The sequence below is a fragment of the Scleropages formosus genome, chromosome 6, assembly GCF_900964775.1.
Source record: "Scleropages formosus chromosome 6, fSclFor1.1, whole genome shotgun sequence".
Lineage (NCBI taxonomy): Eukaryota > Metazoa > Chordata > Actinopteri > Osteoglossiformes > Osteoglossidae > Scleropages > Scleropages formosus.
The window spans coordinates 28,198,188-28,220,058 of NC_041811.1; the positions used below are offsets into that span (position 1 = coordinate 28,198,188).

Consider the following 21,871-nt stretch of genomic DNA (forward strand, 5'->3'; position numbering starts at 1 on the left):
AAAGATTTCATACAAAGGAGTCCACAACTGTCCTGAGAGAAGAGGGCAAACTGGATCCGAACAGGACAGAAAAATGTAGGGAAGGCCCAAAGCCACAACTTCAAAGAGAATAAATACATCAGTCTGTAGTCTGAGAAACAAATGCCTTACAGGTCCTCAGTTGGCTGCTTCCTTAAACAGTTCATGCCAAATACCAGTGTCAGCTGCAACAGTGAAGATTTAGACTCATTTGTTCATAATACTCTCTTCCAGTCATCCACCATGAAATGTCTGTATTCTTTTGCCCAGTTTACCCTTTCGTTTACAGACATGTCACTTGACGGGGATATGTTCTGAGAAATGTGTTGTTGCGCAAACATCAAAGTGTACTTACACAAACGTAAATGATATAGCCTCGCTGCAGTCAGACGCTGTAAACACGAGATTTATGAGGGTGCTGATGCCGGTGTAACACAGCATGCTGTTTTCAGTAAACTTTTTATAAATGGAAAGAGTACACTCAAATAACAATGAAAAGTACAGTACAGTAAATACATAAACCAGTAAAAGCTGTTTATCATCATTATCAAGTATTATATACTGTACATTGTATGTGCTATACTTTTATACAATCAGCAGCGCTGTAAGTTTCTTTACAGCAGCACCACCACGAACACATAACATGTTGCGCTATGACAACGGCTACGATGTCGCTAGTTGATAAGAATTTTTTAAGCTCCATTATAATCTTATGGGGCCACCATCGTATACGCAGTCAGTCATTAAGTGAAATGTCGTTAAGCGGCACATGACTATTTGCCAGTTCCAGATATGGCTTTTTATTTGAAACTCTCCCTCTAAGGCCAGGATCCCAGAGTTGTTTTCTCACTGTAATTCTTTCAAAAACATGAAAATTTCTGGGTAATTTCAAACTTTTGAACACTAGTGTATATATCCTCCACACATATCAGCATGCTGACGTACCGCACACACAAAACAGGTATCGTGCCAGGTGAATCCTAGGGCCTCCAGGAACTTGTCACCCGCCTCTATTGGGAAATCACAGCCATGGCAACTCGTACCAAAGAGGTTATAGTAATCTGAAAACAGAAACAAAACTTTTAAAATGTCACTCACTCCATGTTGTGTGGGTTTCACTGCATTCTACAAGTATTCTGCAGATTCTACTTTGCTCCTCTTCATTACCTCTCTCACAGTAGGGCTCGCCATCCTCCAGGTGGAAGATGTTGTTACGGATGGGCTGCTGGCATGATGCACAGAGGAAGCAGTACACATGCCAGGTCTGCTTCAGGGCATTGATCACTTCCTATGGACACAGAATGCCTCATAAGGCCAGCTCACTACACACAGGTATAAACATGAGTGCTTTGTTTATGGCACCTCGCAGCATTAATTGCAGTACTGAAACTTATATGTCAATGTATTGTTTGACATTATTGCACTCCTTGAATGAGCTGATGTGTGATTTTGGAAAAAACCAAAGAATATAAAAGTAAATGCAAAACTGTATCCCTATATTTACATTTGTTAATTTAGCTGATGCTTTTCTTTTTGTCCAAAGCAACTTACAATGTTAAGCAACCTACAATCATTTACCCATTTATAAAGCTGTGTAATTTATACTAGAGCAACTTAGGGCAAGTACTTCGTTCAAGTGTACTAGAGCATTAGGTGAATTTTGAATCGGCAACCTTCAGATCTAAAGGCAGTGACTCTAACCACACTATCAGCTCCCCCCATATATGATAGCATTTCACACACATTATAACGTTCATGTTTCATTTTCAACATAGAATACATCTCCGTCATCACCACAGGTTTAATACTGTGCCTTCGTTTTACTTTTATTATACTTAATTTATAGCATTCAAAATATACTGCTCATGTAGAAAAATATCTGAAAAAAGTCATTACTGCACTTTCATCTGTGATTAAAGTGTGTCTTCCAAAAAATCCTGCTGGTAATGAGAGTTTTTATTCACCCCTCGAGCCTTTGCTTGCAGTGAGGGCTTTACTCACCCCCAGGATCTTCTGTTGACAGCGAGCACAGATGGGAGCAAAGAACTGTTCATAACAGTGAGCACAATATACGGAGCCCCGCTCCTCAACAAAGCCCACATCTCCCAGGGACGTATGGCAATGTGCACAGTTGAACTCCTCAGGGTGCCATGATTTCCCCATGGCAACCAGGAAAGGGCCCCTGCAGGCACAGCCCAGGTGCTGAGTTAAACACAATAGCTCAGAGGTGATAAGAGGAATAGGAGGTTTCTGCACATAACTCACCTGATGACTTTGTTGCACTGGGCACACATGGGTGTGCGTGTCCCAGCAGGGATGTGCTCTGCCCTCTGCACAAGACTATTCTGGTCTTTGGGATGTGGTTGGGGTGCAGGGCGGTCCAACACAGGTCCCTTTGCTCCACTGGAGCTCACTTGACCAAAAGAGGGTGTAACCTGACCCTTATGAGGTGCAGTCTTGGACAGGTTGGATCCTGTTGGACATTCAAGGGTTGGACAAGTTAAGACAGCACTAGATATTACATTTTTAAATTTATTCACTTAGTTAACACTTTTCTCCAAAACCACTCGCAGTGTTAAGCTACCTACAAGTTTTTACCCATTTTTACAGCTGGTATTTTCTTTTACTGAAAGAATTTAGGGTATCTTTCTCAAAGGTAGTACAGCTGGAGGTGGAATTCAAACCTGCAACCTCTGGATCCAAAGGCAGCTGCTCTAACCACTACGCTACCAGCTGCCCAATATTACTACATTAAACTGAACTCATGGATGAGATGAGAGCCCAGTGAGACAGACAAGAGACCTGAGGCTCAATGACAGCATCATGAGAGAGGACACCTTTCTGTAGAATAGCTACAACACTTCAACACACAGTCATGTACACATATGCACACAGATTCCCTAAAGAAATTCCTTTCAGATACATTCTATTACTGATTTCCTTTAAGTGCAGAGATTCTTTAGAGTATTACAGACATAGGGGGGCACGGTGGCGCAGTGAATTGGACCGGATCCTGCTCTCCGGTAGGTCTGGGGTTCGAGTCCCACTGGGGGTACCTTGCGGCGGACTGGCGTCCCGTCCTGGGTGTGTCCCCTCCCCCTCCGCCCTTACGCCCTGTGTTGCCGGGTAGGCTCCGGTTCCCCGCGACCCCATATGGGACTAGCGGTTCTGAAAATGTGTGTGTGTGTATTATAGACATAGAGAAGCTCCTTCAAGAAGAGGTTCTGAGCCAGGCAATCTTCTCATTTTTTTAAAGACTGTAGCTTTTGAATTAGATATACTGTTAAGAGCTGAGCGAAATCCTGGATGTTAGAACAACAAGTCTTTCCTATGGCTAACTATAATAAGTATTAACTTGTGTAAATTTAAGACATTTTATTAAGTTTGAACTATATTAAAATGAAAAAGTAATGAAAGATGACTGAAAATAAAAATACCCTTTTCCCCTGCTAACTCCTATTCAATGTCAACTGTTAATGGATTCATCCTATAAGCATGTTCAACTACCCACCAACTAGTTAACACCACCAGACATGGGACGGAAGTAAGTTAAATAATGGCGGTCCCATACCTTGATATTACTAATTTTATTCACATTAACTTTTTTAATTACTCATTTAATCTCTTACACGTAATAATAATAAAAAAAATTATTATTACTACTACTAATTTAACTCATATTTGTATTTTAATGCGGAGATGAACGTGGCAATGTAGGTCACTAATTTCTCTGAGTGTTCTCAACAGAAATTTAATAAGTGACAAAAATCCTGCTGTATACACACAGCTCTTCTGAAAGCACATTTGAAAATGTCTGCACACACACACAGGTTTATGTGTACATACATTTGTATGTGTCTATACATTTTCACATTTCTTAATTGCTTTTAATACTTATTTTATGTGTTCTATGGTTGTTATTTTAACCTTTTAATTTTTTTCTTAATTTTCCAAAAGAATATTTTTTTTTTTTAGCTGCTGCCCATTGTTCCCAAAATCCTTTGTTTCATATATTAACTGTAAGTATGTATGAATGAACACAGTTACTGTCTCCAACAGCAAAACAATTGAACTGGTACCTGCTGAATGACTGGTCTGCCAGGTAGATGGTTTGCCCTGAGCAGAGGGGGCCTTGAAGGGTGCTATGGAACCACTGTTGCTGCTCTGGGGTCCTCCTGCAGGCACTTTAGTCATAGTCTTTACAGGAGATGAGTGGTGAACGTTCAGCGGGGTCTCAATCACTGTTTCACTGGAAAGAGACACCAGAGTGGAGAGAGGTCAGTGGCAGATAGTGGAGAGTGAAGCTACACAATTTGACTGAGGGACTATATACAGCAGAGTAAAGAGGTTAAATGCCAGACAGAAGGATTATACTTAGTTGAAGATAAATGGGTTACGGAAAGGAGAAGGATGATACATGTTTTCAGACTGACAGCCAGCCTGCCCTTATGAATCAACATGTGCACCAGAGGAAAAACAGAAACATCCCCCAATTTAAAAGGCCTTCGTCTAGTGCTCAGGCCTTCAGAACATAGCAAACGGCAGTGTGCACCATCCAACTGAACCAAAGTACTCCACTAAAAAGTGCAGCATCATTATCAAGAACAGCAGAAGATACTCCAGTAGCATGAAAGGTAATGCTGGGTGGGATGAAGCCAAAGCTGGCAAGGGCAATACAGAGCTACCACTGGAACACTATTAAGGTGCAGAGGAAGATAAATAGCACCGAGAACCTGGCCAAAACGATCAGGGGGGGAAAAAAAAGGAGAAAAAAAAAAAAAAAACATGGATCTAAACAGCAAAAACATTAATCTTGGCATGAATCATCATACACAGACACTGCACTGTGAGGCATGATGTTCCATGGGATGTTCACCAGACACCTGTGCTTAGCTTGACTGCTGCTGTATCCTTGCTGCTCAGAACAGTCTTTCAGGCAGCTAAGACATTCTCTCTGTGCTGCACAAGAAAGACCGCTACAAAGACAACCCTGAGCATCCCATTGAACCTGAATTATTGAATAAAAAAAAATAGGTATGGCAGGTGTGACTGGAAGCAGACACAACCCAGCCCGGCATTCATTACAACCAATTACCAGGCAGCTCATTAATATACTCACCAATCAACTCAATTAGTGGGGAGGTAGATTGGGTCTGATAAAGACCACATACAGCCTGATCCAATGAAACTGCTAAATCCAGGAGTGTTGGCTCATTAGAGGAGGAACACAAGCACTATAAGGCTAACTCTGTCAGAGGCTCTGGCTATCCTGCTTGCAGCCAGCAGCCTGCCACCCAGGGCCATGTGGACACTGCAGCATGAGAAAAACATCTATTCTGAGGACAATACTGCCTTCAGCAAGAAAGAGATCAGAAAACTGTCACGATCCATGCATGACACTGAACATTCACTGCTTTAGGGGAAGAACTGGCCACCAGGAAAGCACACACAGAACCCAAAGGATTCTCAGTTGAGGCATGAGCTTAACCCTTTGCATAATTTCAAAGTCAGCCACCTCTTTGCACTATCTGTAGAAAACTCCACACAGAGAGCTCGATTTTAAAGTGGTGTTTCTGTTGGCACCACCAGCCGCATTCTGCTACAAGTCCTTTCATATGCTGCCATCTAGGGGTAAAGGGGCTAAACTGATTTTGCGATTATGATTGTGTGTTTGCTTAGTCTGCGGACAAGAGCAATGGATAATCAATGAGCTCAGATACTGAAACCATGAAGGGTGAACTACAAAAACTCACATAATAGAGTTAATACTTTACACAAAATCACCCCATTGGGAAAACTGCTGTTGTGAGGAAATCAAATTACCATTATTCCCTACATACACAAATACCAAAATAAAAGCTATTTTATGCAAAAGAATTTGAAATACAATAGCATTGCAGGAAAAACCATTATTTATATCCTGTCAATTGATGTTATTTTGATGTATGTTTACCTTTATGATTTGTTTTATGTTTACAATTTATGTTTACCTCAATGATTGTGATTGCTTGATATTGTCAATAAGACAGGAAGTAGGACATAAAATGTTATAAAATAAGTGTGACTGTGTTAAACTTCTTAAATGAATATCTTTCTCCATCCCCTACCTATATTCACAGGAGTCCAACCACCACCGTTTAAACCTTACATGTACACTTGCAGTCACTACTTCCAGAATAATGTAAAGGTATCATTACATTTGTAAAACTAAAACGACTGAGGAACAAAAACCTGTTAGGTTTGAGACACTAAATATGTATTGCTGTCCCAAAACATCTTATACAAGCAACACTGCTGCTGTAGAGAATAAAATACCTGAGGAAGTAAAATGACCAAGTAACAAAAATGCCATTGTAATAAACAATAAACCTGTTGTCTAAAAAAAGGTAACATTTTTTATTAGTCATTGTAGCTGTTTTTCACTGTACGGAACCTCATTATATAAGGGATGAGTATGTATTGCAAGTGTTCAAAAATGCATCTGGGCCAAAGATTAATGAAATTAACTACATTACAGGAACCACTGAGAAAGGAACAAGAAAATAAAAATGTAAAGAATGAAAATGTAACAGTGGATCAGCAGTGAAATAAAGAGGTAGCAAGAAGGGAGCAGTGAGGAATGACATGGAGCACACTGCTTCATACACGAACACTGCACATGTGTCGAGACAAATACACCACTGAGGAGACTACACATGGAGTTCTTGGGTGGACTTCCAGTCAAATCACTTGTACTTAACTACATTCTCCTCAGGGGCTACTTTGTTTAATCCAATTATCGAACATGAAGTTTAAAACAAAGAAGAGATCAATAGCACAGAGGATAACTCAAAAAGCACAGTGCACTTACTGCTTCACAGCATCATTCTCCTGGCCTTTGGCTGAAAGATACAAATATGAGTTAACATCCATCCAGAGTATATATTTACAGATCACTTAGGAGGTGGACCTATGTCCAGGACCCATCCACACCACTTACATAACTACAGTCACAGCCATGACTCAGGTCCTTGAGAAGACCGTCAGCCACAATCTTCCAAAAGCATTCAACCATTATTATCAAAATTATCAAACCAATTATCAAAATTACCAATCAATATGAAACACCGATTTATAATTACAATTTACAGGTCAAAATTAAATATAAACATGTTACTTTAGTAGATTAATTTGTGGAAAAAAATAAACCCTTTAGTTAGTTTTTCACTGGTGAGGAATTATGACTTAACTAAAATAATTAACAATGGTATTTGTTAAGACTCAAGACTTCATTCATTATAAACACACCAACAGAAATGTTTTTCAAAAGGAATTCTGTAAATTTATGGTGCTTCTTCTGACTACTGATTTATGGCCCAAGGTTCTACAGGGTTTGTCAGCCATATAGACCAATGAGATAATCCTTTCAAACACATTATCTGACTAATGGCCTTGCTTGAGGCTGGGAACATACAGTACCAGACAAAAGACTGAATGAACTTGTTGGATACTTTTTTGTTCTTCACAAGGCATTCAGTTAACAAGTTACAGCAGGATGTCAGCTAACATGTCTTCCCAGCCCTTCTTTGACTCTTCACTCCAGTTTAACCCATATTAGTGTAGACAAATTTTTGAGCAATACTGAATGTACATGGAAGGATGGGAAAGTGTAGGTGCAACAGGCAGGGGGTCCCAGTGTACTCACAACTTTCTGTGCCAGTCATCTGGGCAAGAATGCGGAAGGAACGGGACTGTGAAGTGCCTGTACGGGAGTTCCAGTCTTCTTGGTCCTCCACCAGCCACTTCTTACTAGTATCACAATGCGGCTGCACCAGGTGGGGTTCGGGATCATCAATGGGCTTTCTGGAAGCCCTAAACCACAAAACGTCCCATTAAGGTTATCATTCCCATCACCACTACCTGTCATCATCATCTTAATACAGTGTATACCAACTAAGCTTTATGTATGAGAATAATATGACAGCAAAATTTTAAATAATTAAACAGTTTCACTGGACAAAAGGTATTCTGAATTACTTTTATCAGGATGACTTCATTAGTTTTGACAGACCATATAAAACCCCAGTAAAGTGCTTCACAATCCAGTTATTAAAGAGCATTACTTATAACTCAGTCTAATGGATACTGACCATTCAGTGTTTATTGCATAAAGTAGAAAATGTAGCACAGACTGAGGTTACCTCTATGTCAACATTAAAAAAAAAAAATAAATAAAAAAAAAACAAACATGCTGAAACTGAGGAGCAATATGGAGAGACACAAAGGAATAGCAGGAAAGGGAATCAGAAAAAAAAGAAAAAGAAAAACAAGTCAATGGAAAACTGGCACTTTCCTCCAATGAAGCATTGTAATTTCATTTGAGGAATCTCAAGCAGCCCCAGTACTGAAAGATTCTTGACAGACCAAGGGTTTAGGGTATGTCATCTTAAAACCCACAACATTAAAATACAGGAAACCCCAGCCTCACACAAATATGAATCCACTGAATATAAAATTCAAAAGCAAAGTAAACCACCTTTTCCATCTGAGAGTACCATTACAAACAGTTTCTCAGTCTTTAATGACGATATAAATATAGCCTAAAAAAATGGATTGATCAGCTATAATCACATGTTGTCAACTCAACGAAGTAGAGTGAGATTTGAGAATCACAGGGAACACAGGAACAGTCAACACACTCACAGCACCCAGACACAGCATGTCAAAGCACACTTGCCTCAATATAACTCTAGAGCAGGGGTGTCCAAACTGCGGCCCGCGGGTCAGTTTTTATTGGCCCGCAGCAAATTCTGAAAATATAATTGAATATGGCCCGCACATGGCGCTTGAGCTCAACTCTGTTGCACTTCTCAGTTTCAACACTAGATGGAGCCAGTCACAGAAAAGGTGCTTCTCCACTAAACAAAATTAAGCAAAGAAAAATATTTACCACGAGTCACCAGAAATGGCAGCACCGAAGAAACGCAAGATAGCAAGTGAGTGTAGAAGATTTCAAACACGGTGGGAAAATGAATATTTCTTTAAAGAAGTGAGTTAGAAATACACACAGTAATCATGTGTCAATATGTCACCTCTTGTGTGTGGCCCGGGCCTTTGCTTATTTTTCTGTATTTGGCCCTCACCAAAAAAAACTTTGGACACCCCTGCTCTAGAGTAAAAAGAATTCAAATCTATCTCCAAGGAGTTTGTTCTCCCACTGCCATGAAGTAACAGGCCTAATTCAGAGGTCAGAAGCCCAACAGGGCTAAAATTAATTTAAAAGAGCAGCTTAAGAGAAGTGAGGCAAAGAAACATGAATGGGATAGAGGTGATATATGATCTAAGCTGTGTCAGCTGATCCTGTAACACATCCATTCTGCCAGCTGAAGTTGCAAATAAGCAAACTCCTCTGACAGTCCAGTAGGTGGAACCAAACCACTCACAAATACAATTGTGAACATGTGACCAAGCCCACTACAGCTCACATGCTGCTCCAGGAACCTGCAACCCAGACTTGTGCAGCTTCTTAACGTGGCTTTCATTAGCAGAGGGAGAATAAAAACACAACTGGTGGTTTGATCCGGAACAGAAGCTCATGTTGCTCTGGGACAAATGTACATCAGCCAGTAACTTCAATTTACTTATCCTCTCTGTACCACCCCCTTGCATTAACATCAAAAGGACTCACTACAGAAACAGAGCTAGAGCCATCAAACAATTTACACTGGTGACAAAGCTTGTCATGACCATGGCAGTGTACACTAAATAATGCCCAAAGACTGCAGAGCATCCTCTGTAATTTACTAAAAGTCAGGCTGAACACATGCAATTCAATCTAGGAACATGGACTCACACTAAAAACACAGAAAATATCCAGGAAAACATTGCTTTACTTAAATTGGATAACCCAACCAAAAATACAGGGTTATGCTGGACACAAGCGCTAACAAATTTATGAACACAAGGTTTGGCAGCACACAGATGTTGACTGATGAATACTTATCTATCCAGGACCATTCTAAGCCCCAAGCTCAGAGAATTGTAATTTACCTGGCCTGACAGAATTACAGCAGTTCTACATACCTATAATGCAATGAGCTGGTGGGACCTACAGAAAGGTAAGGTATTAGTGAGATGGCACCTACCCATTGAGATGCTCAGCCACACCATGTTTCTCCAGTAGGCCCCGCCTCTGGCCCATAGCCACCTCACAGGCATTCTCATTGGAGTACAGGTTGATTGGTGTATTGTAGACAGAGGATTGTGGTGCAGCAGGGGTGGAAGGGGATGCTGTCGTTCCGGCAGAGCTGGCAGATACAGGAAATTGAGTTCGGCCTGTGCTGGGTTTTGGCGCAGAACTCAGCGGAGCAGTGGGGCGGGAGGCACTGCCACCAATGGGAAAGGGGGGCTGTGGCTGGGTGGGTTGCGGAGGCTGGGGCTGAGAGGGTGGAGCATGAACTGAGGAGGCAGGGGATGCAGGGGTGAAAGCAGAGGAGGCTGATGGGATTGATGCTACTTTAGATGCCGAGGTGAAGGCTGACGCTCCAGTGCTATTTGCACCACCAAATGGCCGGGCAGTCTTGTTGTAGGCATAGCTTGTGGTAGGGCTAGATGTAGTAGCAGTCGAAGGCTGGTGGGCCACCGGCACTGGTTTAATGATTTCAAGAGGCTCTTCCTGAAAAGAAAAAGGAGACACATGCAGGACTCCATAACAGAGCATGTGCACGACTCTTATGAATGCAAATGCTTTTTCTTGTCCTAAAAAACAGCAGTGCAGAATACTGACGAACTAGTGGTCTTTTAGAGTGGGACAGTCAGTGAGGGACTGTGGATTTGTCTCTTTGCAAAGATGTACGTCGCTTTAGAGAAAAGAGTCTGCTAAATGAATAAATGCAAATGTAAATGTTTCAAAGGCAGGCAGTGAGCCTTCTCACAACAAGTATGCAGTCGTAGTGCTATTGGATTCTGGCTCTCTCAGTGTATAGATGTCAATTTGTTTCTGGCAAACTGCACATCCTACTCAAACTGGCCTACCTTTGAGGCTGGAGCTGGTTTTGAAGCATTTGATCTATAAAGAACACAAAAAGCACAGAGTCAGAAAAATCTACAACAACCTGAAACATGTTTACATATTACATTAAAAGCAGCTCATAAAAGTTTAAATATTAATTTAAACTTAAATAGAACACATTATTATGCTCAGGATTTTGACCCCAGTGTGACATCGATAGACAGCAAATATTTAGAGAAATAAGATAGATACAGCAGGATCACAGACTGGTGAATGCAGTATGGATGGAAGCTGCAGTGTGAGTATGGAAGTTTAAAGCAAAGGGTGTGACTGGGAGAAGCTCGTTCATCCAGTGTGAAGAACCAGACTGGAGATGATGAAACAGCCGCCAGTCGAAACCACACAGAGCTTGCCTTGACTTTTAATGAGGGCTTTTTCAACTTTCCTTTTCCAGCATCTGAACAAAAAAAAGTTACTTCATCTTTTAAAAGTGTACTTTGAGGAGTACTCTGAGGAGAAACTAGACAAGTTTGTGTGGCACTGTACAGATTAAAGACTTTGACAACTGTATATCCACAAAATGTCATGACTGTCATGGAAAGCAACACATCTGAACTTTGGAACATATGTAGAATATCTACTTTGGGTAGGATCTAAAAGATTAAGGCTAGATCACTTTTTTTTAAACTAAAAGACAGTGTATAAGAATCTAAAGCAGTGCTTTCAACACTTCTACATAAAGCCTATACAAACCCCTCAAATCGCACTTTTATAAATATCAAGTTTAGTGTTAATTGTTCAAAAATTATGCCACAACTTAAAATCAGACTATACTTCAAGTGGAAAAAAATCTACAGCCTGTATTCAGGTGCAAGTTATGCATCATCCAATGGGAGGTTCGCATACCTAGGAGCCACCACTGAGCCTTGACTGACTTCTTTGCATCAAGAACACAGTCAGAAGCTGGTCTTGTAAATACAGTATTGTCAAGAAACTATTTCCTGAAGCAAATTACTGTACCATTTTTTTTCAGTGAAGACATTTCACATAGAACTGAAAACTTTATCACATCTACCAGAAAAAATGTCTGAAAGGAGAGAGTGACATGAGAAAAGAAAGCAGAATTGCTTTACCAGGCTCAGAGTTAGTCATGTCTTCTTGAAAAGAATGAGGTTCTAATTGAAGAAAACATCCCATTAGCTGAAGGCACAAGATCTGGCACACACTACTTACCTTAATGTGTTTTCACTACTCTCTATCCTTTAATTATGTCATTTAATTAGGACTACAGAAAAATTCCTTTGTACATTCTTCTTACAGTGCCACTTTAAAAACATCTCTTAAAGAATGTTGCTAATATAAAATAGAAGTATTGACACTCTTAATACTGTACTCTGTATTAGAGGAAATGGGCTTGCTTCAAGTTGTCTCTCTCTGGTCCATGCCATACACAGGCACAGTGCAAGAGAGAAATATGAAGTGAAAAGGAACCACAGTGAGATGAGCAGAAGCATTGAGAGAACTAGAGAGAGACAGAGAGAGAGAAAAGGAGTTATTTATAACCCAAAAGCCCCTTCTGGGCCAGCTGCCACGTCGAAATGTCCAATCCTGACGAGTGCAAGGGAAAGTGATTCATATGCCTGGTGATTCTGTCTCCACATGTGCTGGTTGTGGACTGGGCCACATACAGTTGAATTGGGCCAGATTCCCAATCATCCTGACAGCTGTGACACCAGACAGGTTCAACTAGGTTTGACTCCCACACATTAATGCTCCTGTTCCTCCTTTGTGCAGTATGGTGACAAACTAGCCAGTTCCATTACACACACACACAGGAGCACTCACATGAACGAGTACATTCATATACATATGCAGGCATATGAGCATACACACTGGAACACACATGTAAAAACACACTAATGAAAACATATGTACAAACACAAATTTCAGGTAAAAATGTATGAACCATAACACAGAAAATTCTATATCACAGCACAAGATAATATGGCACTTTAGAGACTCAGCAATTAAATTAAATTTTGGTTAACTTAAAATTCTCTCAACCAAAGGCATTCAGCAATAAGCATATAAAATTAGGTAGACTTACAGTCATATTACCTGATTTTGGCATCATAATTAATATACAATATCATAATGTATATCTTTTTCCACCTGAAATGTTACACAGTATTAAATGAAAACTTAACATACTGAAAGGTGGCTTTATTTTTGTACCCAAACATTTAAATGTATTAATTTAACAAACTTTTCTCCAGTGTGACTTCAAATGTTAAGGTACAATTTTACTGCAGCAATTTAGGGGAAGTACATTGCTTAAGGGTACTACAGCTGGAGGGGAAACTCAAACTTGCAACCTTTGGGTCCAAAGGCAGCAGTTCTAACAGCATTGCTATGAGGTTCCCAAAGAAGAATTTCATTTGAATTCCTCAGTTATGAATATATGAAATGATTTGCATAACACTTAACTTCAAAGCACAGCTTGTTGGATTTTATTGGGAATGTAAAAATAATTTTACATAAATTTAACCATTTTTAAAAATTTAAAAAGAAAAAAAAAAAAAAAAAAAACCCTGTCTAGTCATGGGTTATCATAAACCACACTTCATCTTAACACTTTTTTCCTCAATTGCCCTGTATACAGGACAAAAAGTCAGAATATATTTGTAACCTTTATTTAGTTCATTAAACGATTTTAAGTGAACTATACAAAGTAAACCACAAAAAAATTATACATCAATAAATAAGTAATCCCATGACAAATAAAATCCAAAACCAGTATAACAGCATACACTTCTCATAAAGAATAATTAATGTATAACAGTTGAGACAATGTTTCCACATCTGGCATTCTTCAGCCAGCTGTCCTACGTTACCCAGGAAACCTGGAGTAGGTTCTGTCTTTTACTCAAAAGTGACTATGAAAATAACTTCACACACTGGTGCACCACATGCAACCACACCCACTGAAGTCTCATCCCATCTACACCCCACCTCACCTTCTCCCCCTCTAGGGAAGACTTAAGGAAATGCAGACTTGTGAAGAAGCAGAAAAAGACCCGAAAAAAAAAAAAAAAGACTACAGAAAGAGCCAAAAGCTGTTTCTTCAGTGTTAGTGATTGCAGAGCCACATAAATATGCTTTCTAACACAAACCTTGGTCATATCAACTTTCAACACTTAAAAACTTGTTTTACTCTCTCAGTATCAATGACTATCCTTGGCAGAGTTGTGGTGGTCTGAAGCCTATCCTGGAAGCAAACAGCAGTACATGTTTTACCTGAGTCTATATGTTAAAATGTGAATAACCAAGAGAAAACCAGGTCAAATTTATTCTTTGACTTCCTCCAAAACAAAAATTCAGTTCTAACTGCCAGCTGTGTGCTCCCACCTGACCCAAGTCCAAAGAGAGGCCTAAATGGCACAAAGAAACATGTGACTGGATACAGCAACTCCTTTCCACAACATAGTTTCTCAAGTAACTCTGATGATCTGCAGTAGTCAATGCTGGGATCTGGCTTGACAACAAGCTTCAGATTCAGATGACAGCTACAGATGTTTCTGTATTAAATATGACTAACTCCAGCTTCCTAGAGCAACAATCCAAAGCATGTGATTTTAATTACGCCCAGCTTAAATACTCTGTAGGTGCACTCTTTTCACTATAACTATACCATATATCAGGGGATATTTGGATGAAACCATTTAGTCTCACTCACATATCTTCTGGACTTGTACGTTACTACATAAGTCAGACCTTTCAAATGGTCATTTGCAACATGAGTGACACCACCACCAGGGATGCTCATTTTTAGTCTGGGCCACTCCAAGATTTCTGAAAGGGACAGGAACTCTGAATCTTGGTCAGGGTCAAGTGTATCAGTAAGGAATATTCACACCTACAATTTCCTGCTGTGCCTTCTCAGATCATTCTGAGAAAGGTCATTCCCCCACTGAAACAGCAGAAAGGCATCAGGAAAATGTAAAGGTCAAAATTAAGAGGAAAGTTTGTTCAATGTACTTTATAAAAACCGTTACAAACAAAAATCTGACCACTAAGAAAACTAATACGGCCTCGTCATTGCTAGTGACAAATGGGCACTAAGTACTGCAGTGTTATTGTTATGCTGTTATTTCATTAAGCAGATGCTTTAGTAGATGCTTCTCTCGAGAGCGAGTTCCACCGAATATTACACAGTGTTGTCAGCCCACACCTTATTCAGCCAAGGTGACTTACACTGCTTAATACACTACTTACAAGGAGTCACTCATCCATACATCAGTGAAACACTTGCTCACTAGAGATGACAAAGTCACGAGTCTACTTGAACAACATGTCTTTGGACTGTGGGAGGAAACCGGAGCATTTGGAGGAAACCCACGCAGACACAGGGAGAACATGCAAGCTCCATACAGACTGACGATCAAACCCAAGTCCTCTCACAGCACCCAGGCGCTGTGAGAGAGCAGCGTTACTGTGCCACCCAGAGTTTAGAGTTCTCACACACACACACACACTTTCCGAACCGCATGTCCCATACGGGGTCGCGGGGAACCGGAGCCTACCCGGCAACACAGGGCGGAAGGCCGGAGGGGGAGGAGACACACCCAGGACGGGACGCCAGTCCGTTGCAAGGCACCTCAAGCGGGACTTGAACCCCAGACCCACCGGAGAGCAGGACCTGGTCCAACCCACTGCACCACCGTGCCCCCCGAGTTTAGAGTTTATTGTGCCCTAAAACCTAGACTGTTCTCTTCTCTCAGTAAAACTGCTTAAAAAATACCACTCTTCCTACACTTGTTTCATCTGCTTGCTATATCTCCCATTGAACATACCACTACAACAAAAATAGATCATGCTAAGACTTAGAACAAACCTTTCCTCTGAAATTGCACATTTGGAGTCCAGATAAAATGGAAACAAATCCAGACTGTGGAAAGTCACGTTGCTAAGCTTCTCTTCTCAAAGTATGAAACAGAGCAACAACACTGAATTGGTTCTGTTATGTGCTTTAGAACTCCCAGGGTGCACATGGTTTACCAAATGTGCCTGTAAAACAGCTAGTCCCAAAGACATTGACAATCTTCAATCAGTTTTTTTTTTTTTTTAAACTAGAAATACAACTATACTACTATAAACACAGTATTACTATGGTATTTTCAAGAAGAACCATCCCTAACCTTGATCACACCCCATTCACCTCACTAAAATGTGTGATTTCAGAAAGTTCTAACCCAAGAGACAGAATTCAGTGTCAGAAACTGGCAGGTACATGGAATGGTGTGATGGCTTGATTCAGCACAAGGCTACGCTATTTCCTGAGATCAGCTCCTTGGTCCTACATATTCCATGTTCCTAAATGGCTTCAGATCAGAGAATAAGATTGAAATTCCTAGTGGTGGTGTCGTCTCTCATAGCAATTGCACCAAGATACAGTGAGGAAGTTGATTGTTTCATAGTTGCATAACCCAAGGCCCTACAAAGGACCTAAACTGATTAATCAGCTTAGTGTGATCGAGGCAGCTTCAACAGCTCTATACTGCAGTGATTGTAGCAGGAATGGATCTCAAGTCCTCAAGATGGCAAAATTGTGCCATGAAGATCAGGAGCAAGAGTACTGCCCTTTTCAGAAATCTCACTGCTTACATGACCCTCACATTTCATGGAAACCTGCAGGAAACCACAGACTCCATGTACCCCTCATACCTTCTTTTTTCCCCCCCCCAGAGTAAACCCTCACTATGGAAATGAACACTAAAAAATGTAGACAGGAAGCATATGTGGTCTGCAGCCATTGGTGGGATCAATGCATTCCTTCAACACTGCTGAATTGACAAGCTAGGGTACAAACTGTGGTTTAGACAGTTAGGGAAGGGAATGAAAGAGGGCTGGGTCTTCGTGGTCAAAAGTGCACCACGGCATTCCATACTGATACCACTCATTACAAGTCCATACAGGAACACAGCTACTTAACTTAGCTGCTGAAGGTTTGAGTAGACTGCTAAGACTAATTCAGATCCGATAATATATTAACAGTGGACCAGACAGACTGTAAATGTATGAAGTAATGCTGACTTTTAGGATGAATGCTTAACATAATCTAGGCCACCTACCACCTTATATATGGTAAAACCAATAACTTCCAAGACTGGCCGCCAGATGGTGCTGCATGCCATCAGCATCACACAGTGGTCAGATGTTTTACTTCTTGACGTTACAACAAAGATCATTCCAACAAGAAAGGGTATCTAATTGGGTGTACCAACCTGTTCTGAGGTAATTAATGGTACAACCCTGCCACTGCAGAAACTAAAGTAAACTACCTATGGTGGATTCCTCCAGGCTTGATCACTGGAGTACATGGTTATAGGCTGATAAACCAGATTTCAACCTATTTCCACATACACAAAGCAAGGATGTTCAAAAACACTCTGCCCACATTTCACTGCAAAAATATTTAGGCACACTGGCACTGAATGAACACTACCATCACAGGCCATGAGAATGCCTGATCTTGTGTCATTACATTCGTACCCTGATTTTATGAGTACACAAAAAATTCTTAAGGTTCTTATTTTTACTAGACAAAAGAGGTGTCTTCTGCTGTGAGGCATCTTCTGTTGCTGTTTAGTCAAAGTACAGCTTCTGAAACCCTGATCATTAGAATTTCCTGCTCAAAGGTCTAGAGTAGCAACACATAGAGGGTATTTATTTCTCCATCATCCAAACTCTTTGCTTAAGAACTTAAATCCTTTTAAAACAGATGGTTCCACATGTACTGACCATGAGCATTGCAACAATGGTTCAGCAGGTCAACAGGTGCATGGGACAAGGCCTACTTGTTCATGGAGCAGCAATTACGAGTGACAGATTGGGGATTCAAGAAAAATCCTGCCAATCTTCTATTAGCTTCTTGTCTCCAGCAGCTCAATCTAAAAAATTTCTTAGCTCCTCAGGTTGCTACCCAACATGCTGGTAAAAGTTTTATGTTAACAATGCATAACCTTATTAATAATCCAAGTTTATCAGTAAACTACATTTATCAATAATCCACACATGTATATGTCAAAAGATCAGAAAAATTACTTCAAGGTTAATAGTAAACATCATGTTGAGAGGTTGTGCCATAGCTCTGAAAAAACAATATTGTGTAAGAATCAGAATCTTACTTCTGCAAGGTGAGGCTGAGGTTTCCTGTGCAGGCCTTGATCTTGTTCTGGGCCTCCAAATGTGTCATGCCTGTGGTGGTAAGGCCATCAATGGAAAGTAGTATGTCTCCCACAGCAATGTTCGCCAAGGCTGCCTTCCCCCCATCCGTAAGCTGCAATACAAGAGCCATTGAAAAGAGTTCAAATTCAAGATGAATAACTGAAACTTTGAGAAAACCTCCACTGTCTCCCACATTTATACTTGGTCTGCAGGGACATCACTTATACAGTAATACATAAGACAAACGGCAAAAGTCAGAGGTATTATCCTTCACCTTATTAGAACACTGCAGTCTAATAGTAGTAGCAGCTATGTTCCTGAATGGACTTGGCCATGGTACTAATTTAGGTTATACAGTACATTGAGCTGTGAGGTTGTGAGGTCTGGAAGATGCTTGAGTCCTCTCTCATTATTATCAGAGTAAGATGTGTTTATGCAGCTCCTGTCTCAACATGCTTCACCTCTCCCCATTTGACTTTTACTCTCAAAAATCACCTTCCTGTAATATACTTTGTCCTTACACTGTATATACACAGCTGCTAGCCATCTTCAATGCCATCCCTTTTGCATTCCTGAAACTTCCTTCTGTTGTACCTGTGGCTTCACTTTTACATAAACATCTGTAATTATTCATGTGAGAATGACTATTCAGTTACATTCACTGAGAAACTACTGGTGGTGTTTGGGGGAATCATAGGGGCACTATGCAGGGACATAAATATTTTTGCAGTAATATGTATATAGTCAATCGAGCAAATTTATTGTTTTAACCAACACCACAAACCTAACTAAAATTACTTTCACAAAATGAATCACTGCCATTCCAGGGTGCATGTCAGATCTAGTCCATTCAAGACTGCCACACACCCATCTGAATGGGGCAAGCTCAGGCACATGAAATTTCTCCAGTGACATGCTAATCTGAATTCAGGTGTGGTGAGGTCAAGTTATGCAAACACAGAGCTCACGAAGCATGCAACACACCTGCCACACATCAAGAAGGCCAGGAGCAATGAATAAGAAAACAGATAATTTTAAATCCCTCATGTGAAGCTACTACTTATGCCACCCTTTTCTCATTTTATTATTTAATACGGAGGACAAATTCCAAAATTACTGCCATCAAAATCATGATATCATTACACACAATGGCCAAGCTATTTCCTCTTAGTTAAAATGACAAACCTGTAATCTACAGATTTTGTAAGCATTGACCACACTTTCCATCAAAACACCTCTCAAAATGTAGCTCTCTCACTTTGTGGAGTTACGGCATTAAAATTTACAGTATTATCATAAACTGACAGTACAGTGTTGAAAGGAAAACAGAACTGCAAGATATTAAATTTAGGTTGGAAGCTTTTACTTTAATTAAAAGAAAAAAAAAGCTTTTTGGAAAACCACAAATTACTTCCATCTGTGGCTCTGCAACTCTTTACAACACAATTCACTATAATGACAAATATCAGTAAATGAACTCAGGAAAATCACAGCAAATCCAGTTATAGTCAGAGTGCCCAAAGAAACAGTTAGATAAAATAATTTACCATTATAGCAATATTTAAAAAAAAAAAAAAAAAACTTGAGCACAGAAAATTTTGAGCACATCCCTTGACAAGGAGTAATAAGCTTTTCTGCATGACACAAAAGAGCATGGGAGATGGAGGAGGGGAGTGAATTTAAACAGTTAAATTTCCCATGACCTCTAGCACCCATATGAGAGCAGTAAAGTCTGGCACTTATAGCTGAAGTCCTCTTTATGTGTGGCCTTTCACTAAAAGACAGCACAATACAACTCAGCAGATGGTTGGGAGCCGGGCAGGGGAGTCGAGGCTCCACTCAGCAACACTGAAAACACTGTTCCATAGAGGGAAATGGACATGATCATCATTCTTCAAGTAAAAACTACTTTAATTCTACATTTGTATTGTTTCATGTTTTATTTTATTTTGATAAAATGCATAAGGCTACCTTTAGAAAACCAAAAATCAAACATTAAAAGGGGATAACAATACAGTCCAGGAGAACAGATTTCCACAATCACTCTTTGTACATCTCTCTGATACTCTTGTACCTCCTTTCCCAACTGTAACCCAGTATCAGTCAAATCACCTGGCAAGTCAAGAATATATTCAGATTTGGACTTGCTTCTTCAGCCGCACCCTGCATCCTAAGGTCACACACCCAGAAACAGAGTGAATGTTCCTTTATGGATGGTTCATTACAGGAAGCCGGGTCACAGGAAGAGAAGTTGTGGTAAATGCCTCAGTCCCTGCGAGTCATGTCATGTCACAGGGTCCTCTTACAAGCCTTATACGGTTCTGTCTAGTAATCATACAGTGTCACAATGCTCAGAAAAAAGTACATAGGCCACAGGAAGTTTGTATGTCTCTGATACAACACTTCAAGCTATACTTTTCCTCATAAGGTCACTTAGTCATTCAGCTATAAGCACATACTGTGCAACAGCTTTTGGCCTCCAGTGAGACACAGTAATTTGTGTTCCCACACAGTTCCCATAACAAAGCTCTACGGCAGACAGCGGGTGAGCAGTAGATGGCAGACGGGCATTGAGGACATCTCATCAGCTGTGGCAAGACAAGCAGACACAAGCCACCCTCCTGTTCGTGAAATTGTGGCAAGAATCTGTAAAGTAACCAGTAGCGACTGGGGGATTGCACTGTCCTCTGCCTGTCTGCGTTGTCAGCACAGTGCTGAGTTATAGCAGCAAATGCCTCAGCTGGTTGCTTCAGCGTAAACCACATATTTGTTCTCCAAAGACAATGCAGCAGCTGTTCAGTAGATAACCTGAAATCTTTGCTATGGATATCCGCTCACCAAACCCCGGACATCAGGATTCCCAAACCACTGATTTTGCAATTTAATATAGTCAAACTGATAACTTTACTTTGTTTGATTAAACTTATTAATTATTATAATTTCTACCATTCCCAGCCCCAATCATCACCCTTTGGAGAAAAACATGCACCTACTGTATATAGCAGAACATAATATCAGTTCATAAATTCACTATGGTTGTTTTTATATCAAAAGACAACAATACAGTAAATACCTCAGTAGACACTCTCAGTTTCAATTCAAACAACCAGTATCTCTTTGTCTGGAAAATGTTCACCAGCTTCTGGATGAGGAGGAGAAAACTGCTACACAATCAAGTAGTGTGTGATCCTGGAGAGCAGATTCAAGGCCACATATCCAGAGACAGCAGGATTCACAGACAGATTTGACTTGCACAGGATGCTGTTGGAACAGGATGGAGGTACAGGACTGCAGAACAGGAAAACTGTGCACACAACATCCAGGAGTTCCTCTTAGCAAGGATTAACTGAAACAAGAGCAGCCATATCAAGTAGCCCTTCAGCCCTGCAGGGCATACAGATGGGAAACTTGGCTTGACTCTACTCAGCACACCTGCCCAAAGCCTCAAACCACAGCTGGTTACTAGTGCATGACTCAAGACTGACACAGAAAGCTGGTCTAAGTGTTGATTTTATTTTAACATTAAAAGTTTAAAAACAAGTGTAGGTCAAATAACTCCAGAACTAAATGAAATAAAAGAATTAAGCCTTTGTATCATGGTAAAATATAAAACGGAATACAATCAGGAGCAGGATA

General features: G+C 40.4%; 1 protein-coding gene across 2 annotated transcripts in view; it reads right to left on the minus strand.

Annotated features, from left to right (window-relative positions):
• Window positions 1-21,871, minus strand: part of pdlim5b (PDZ and LIM domain 5b) — a 31,656-nt gene that overhangs the window by 2,590 nt on the left and 7,195 nt on the right. For both annotated transcript variants that reach the window (XM_018753804.2, XM_018753808.2), the window contains 10 exons: window positions 18,196-18,347; window positions 11,032-11,065; window positions 10,143-10,672; window positions 7,703-7,869; window positions 6,869-6,899; window positions 4,098-4,267; window positions 2,284-2,491; window positions 2,020-2,200; window positions 1,186-1,306; window positions 964-1,079 (listed from right to left, as the gene is read on the minus strand). In XM_018753804.2, coding sequence (XP_018609320.1) covers window positions 964-1,079; window positions 1,186-1,306; window positions 2,020-2,200; window positions 2,284-2,491; window positions 4,098-4,267; window positions 6,869-6,899; window positions 7,703-7,869; window positions 10,143-10,672; window positions 11,032-11,065; window positions 18,196-18,347 — 1,710 coding nt within the window. The remainder of the gene's footprint in view (window positions 1-963; window positions 1,080-1,185; window positions 1,307-2,019; window positions 2,201-2,283; window positions 2,492-4,097; window positions 4,268-6,868; window positions 6,900-7,702; window positions 7,870-10,142; window positions 10,673-11,031; window positions 11,066-18,195; window positions 18,348-21,871) is intronic.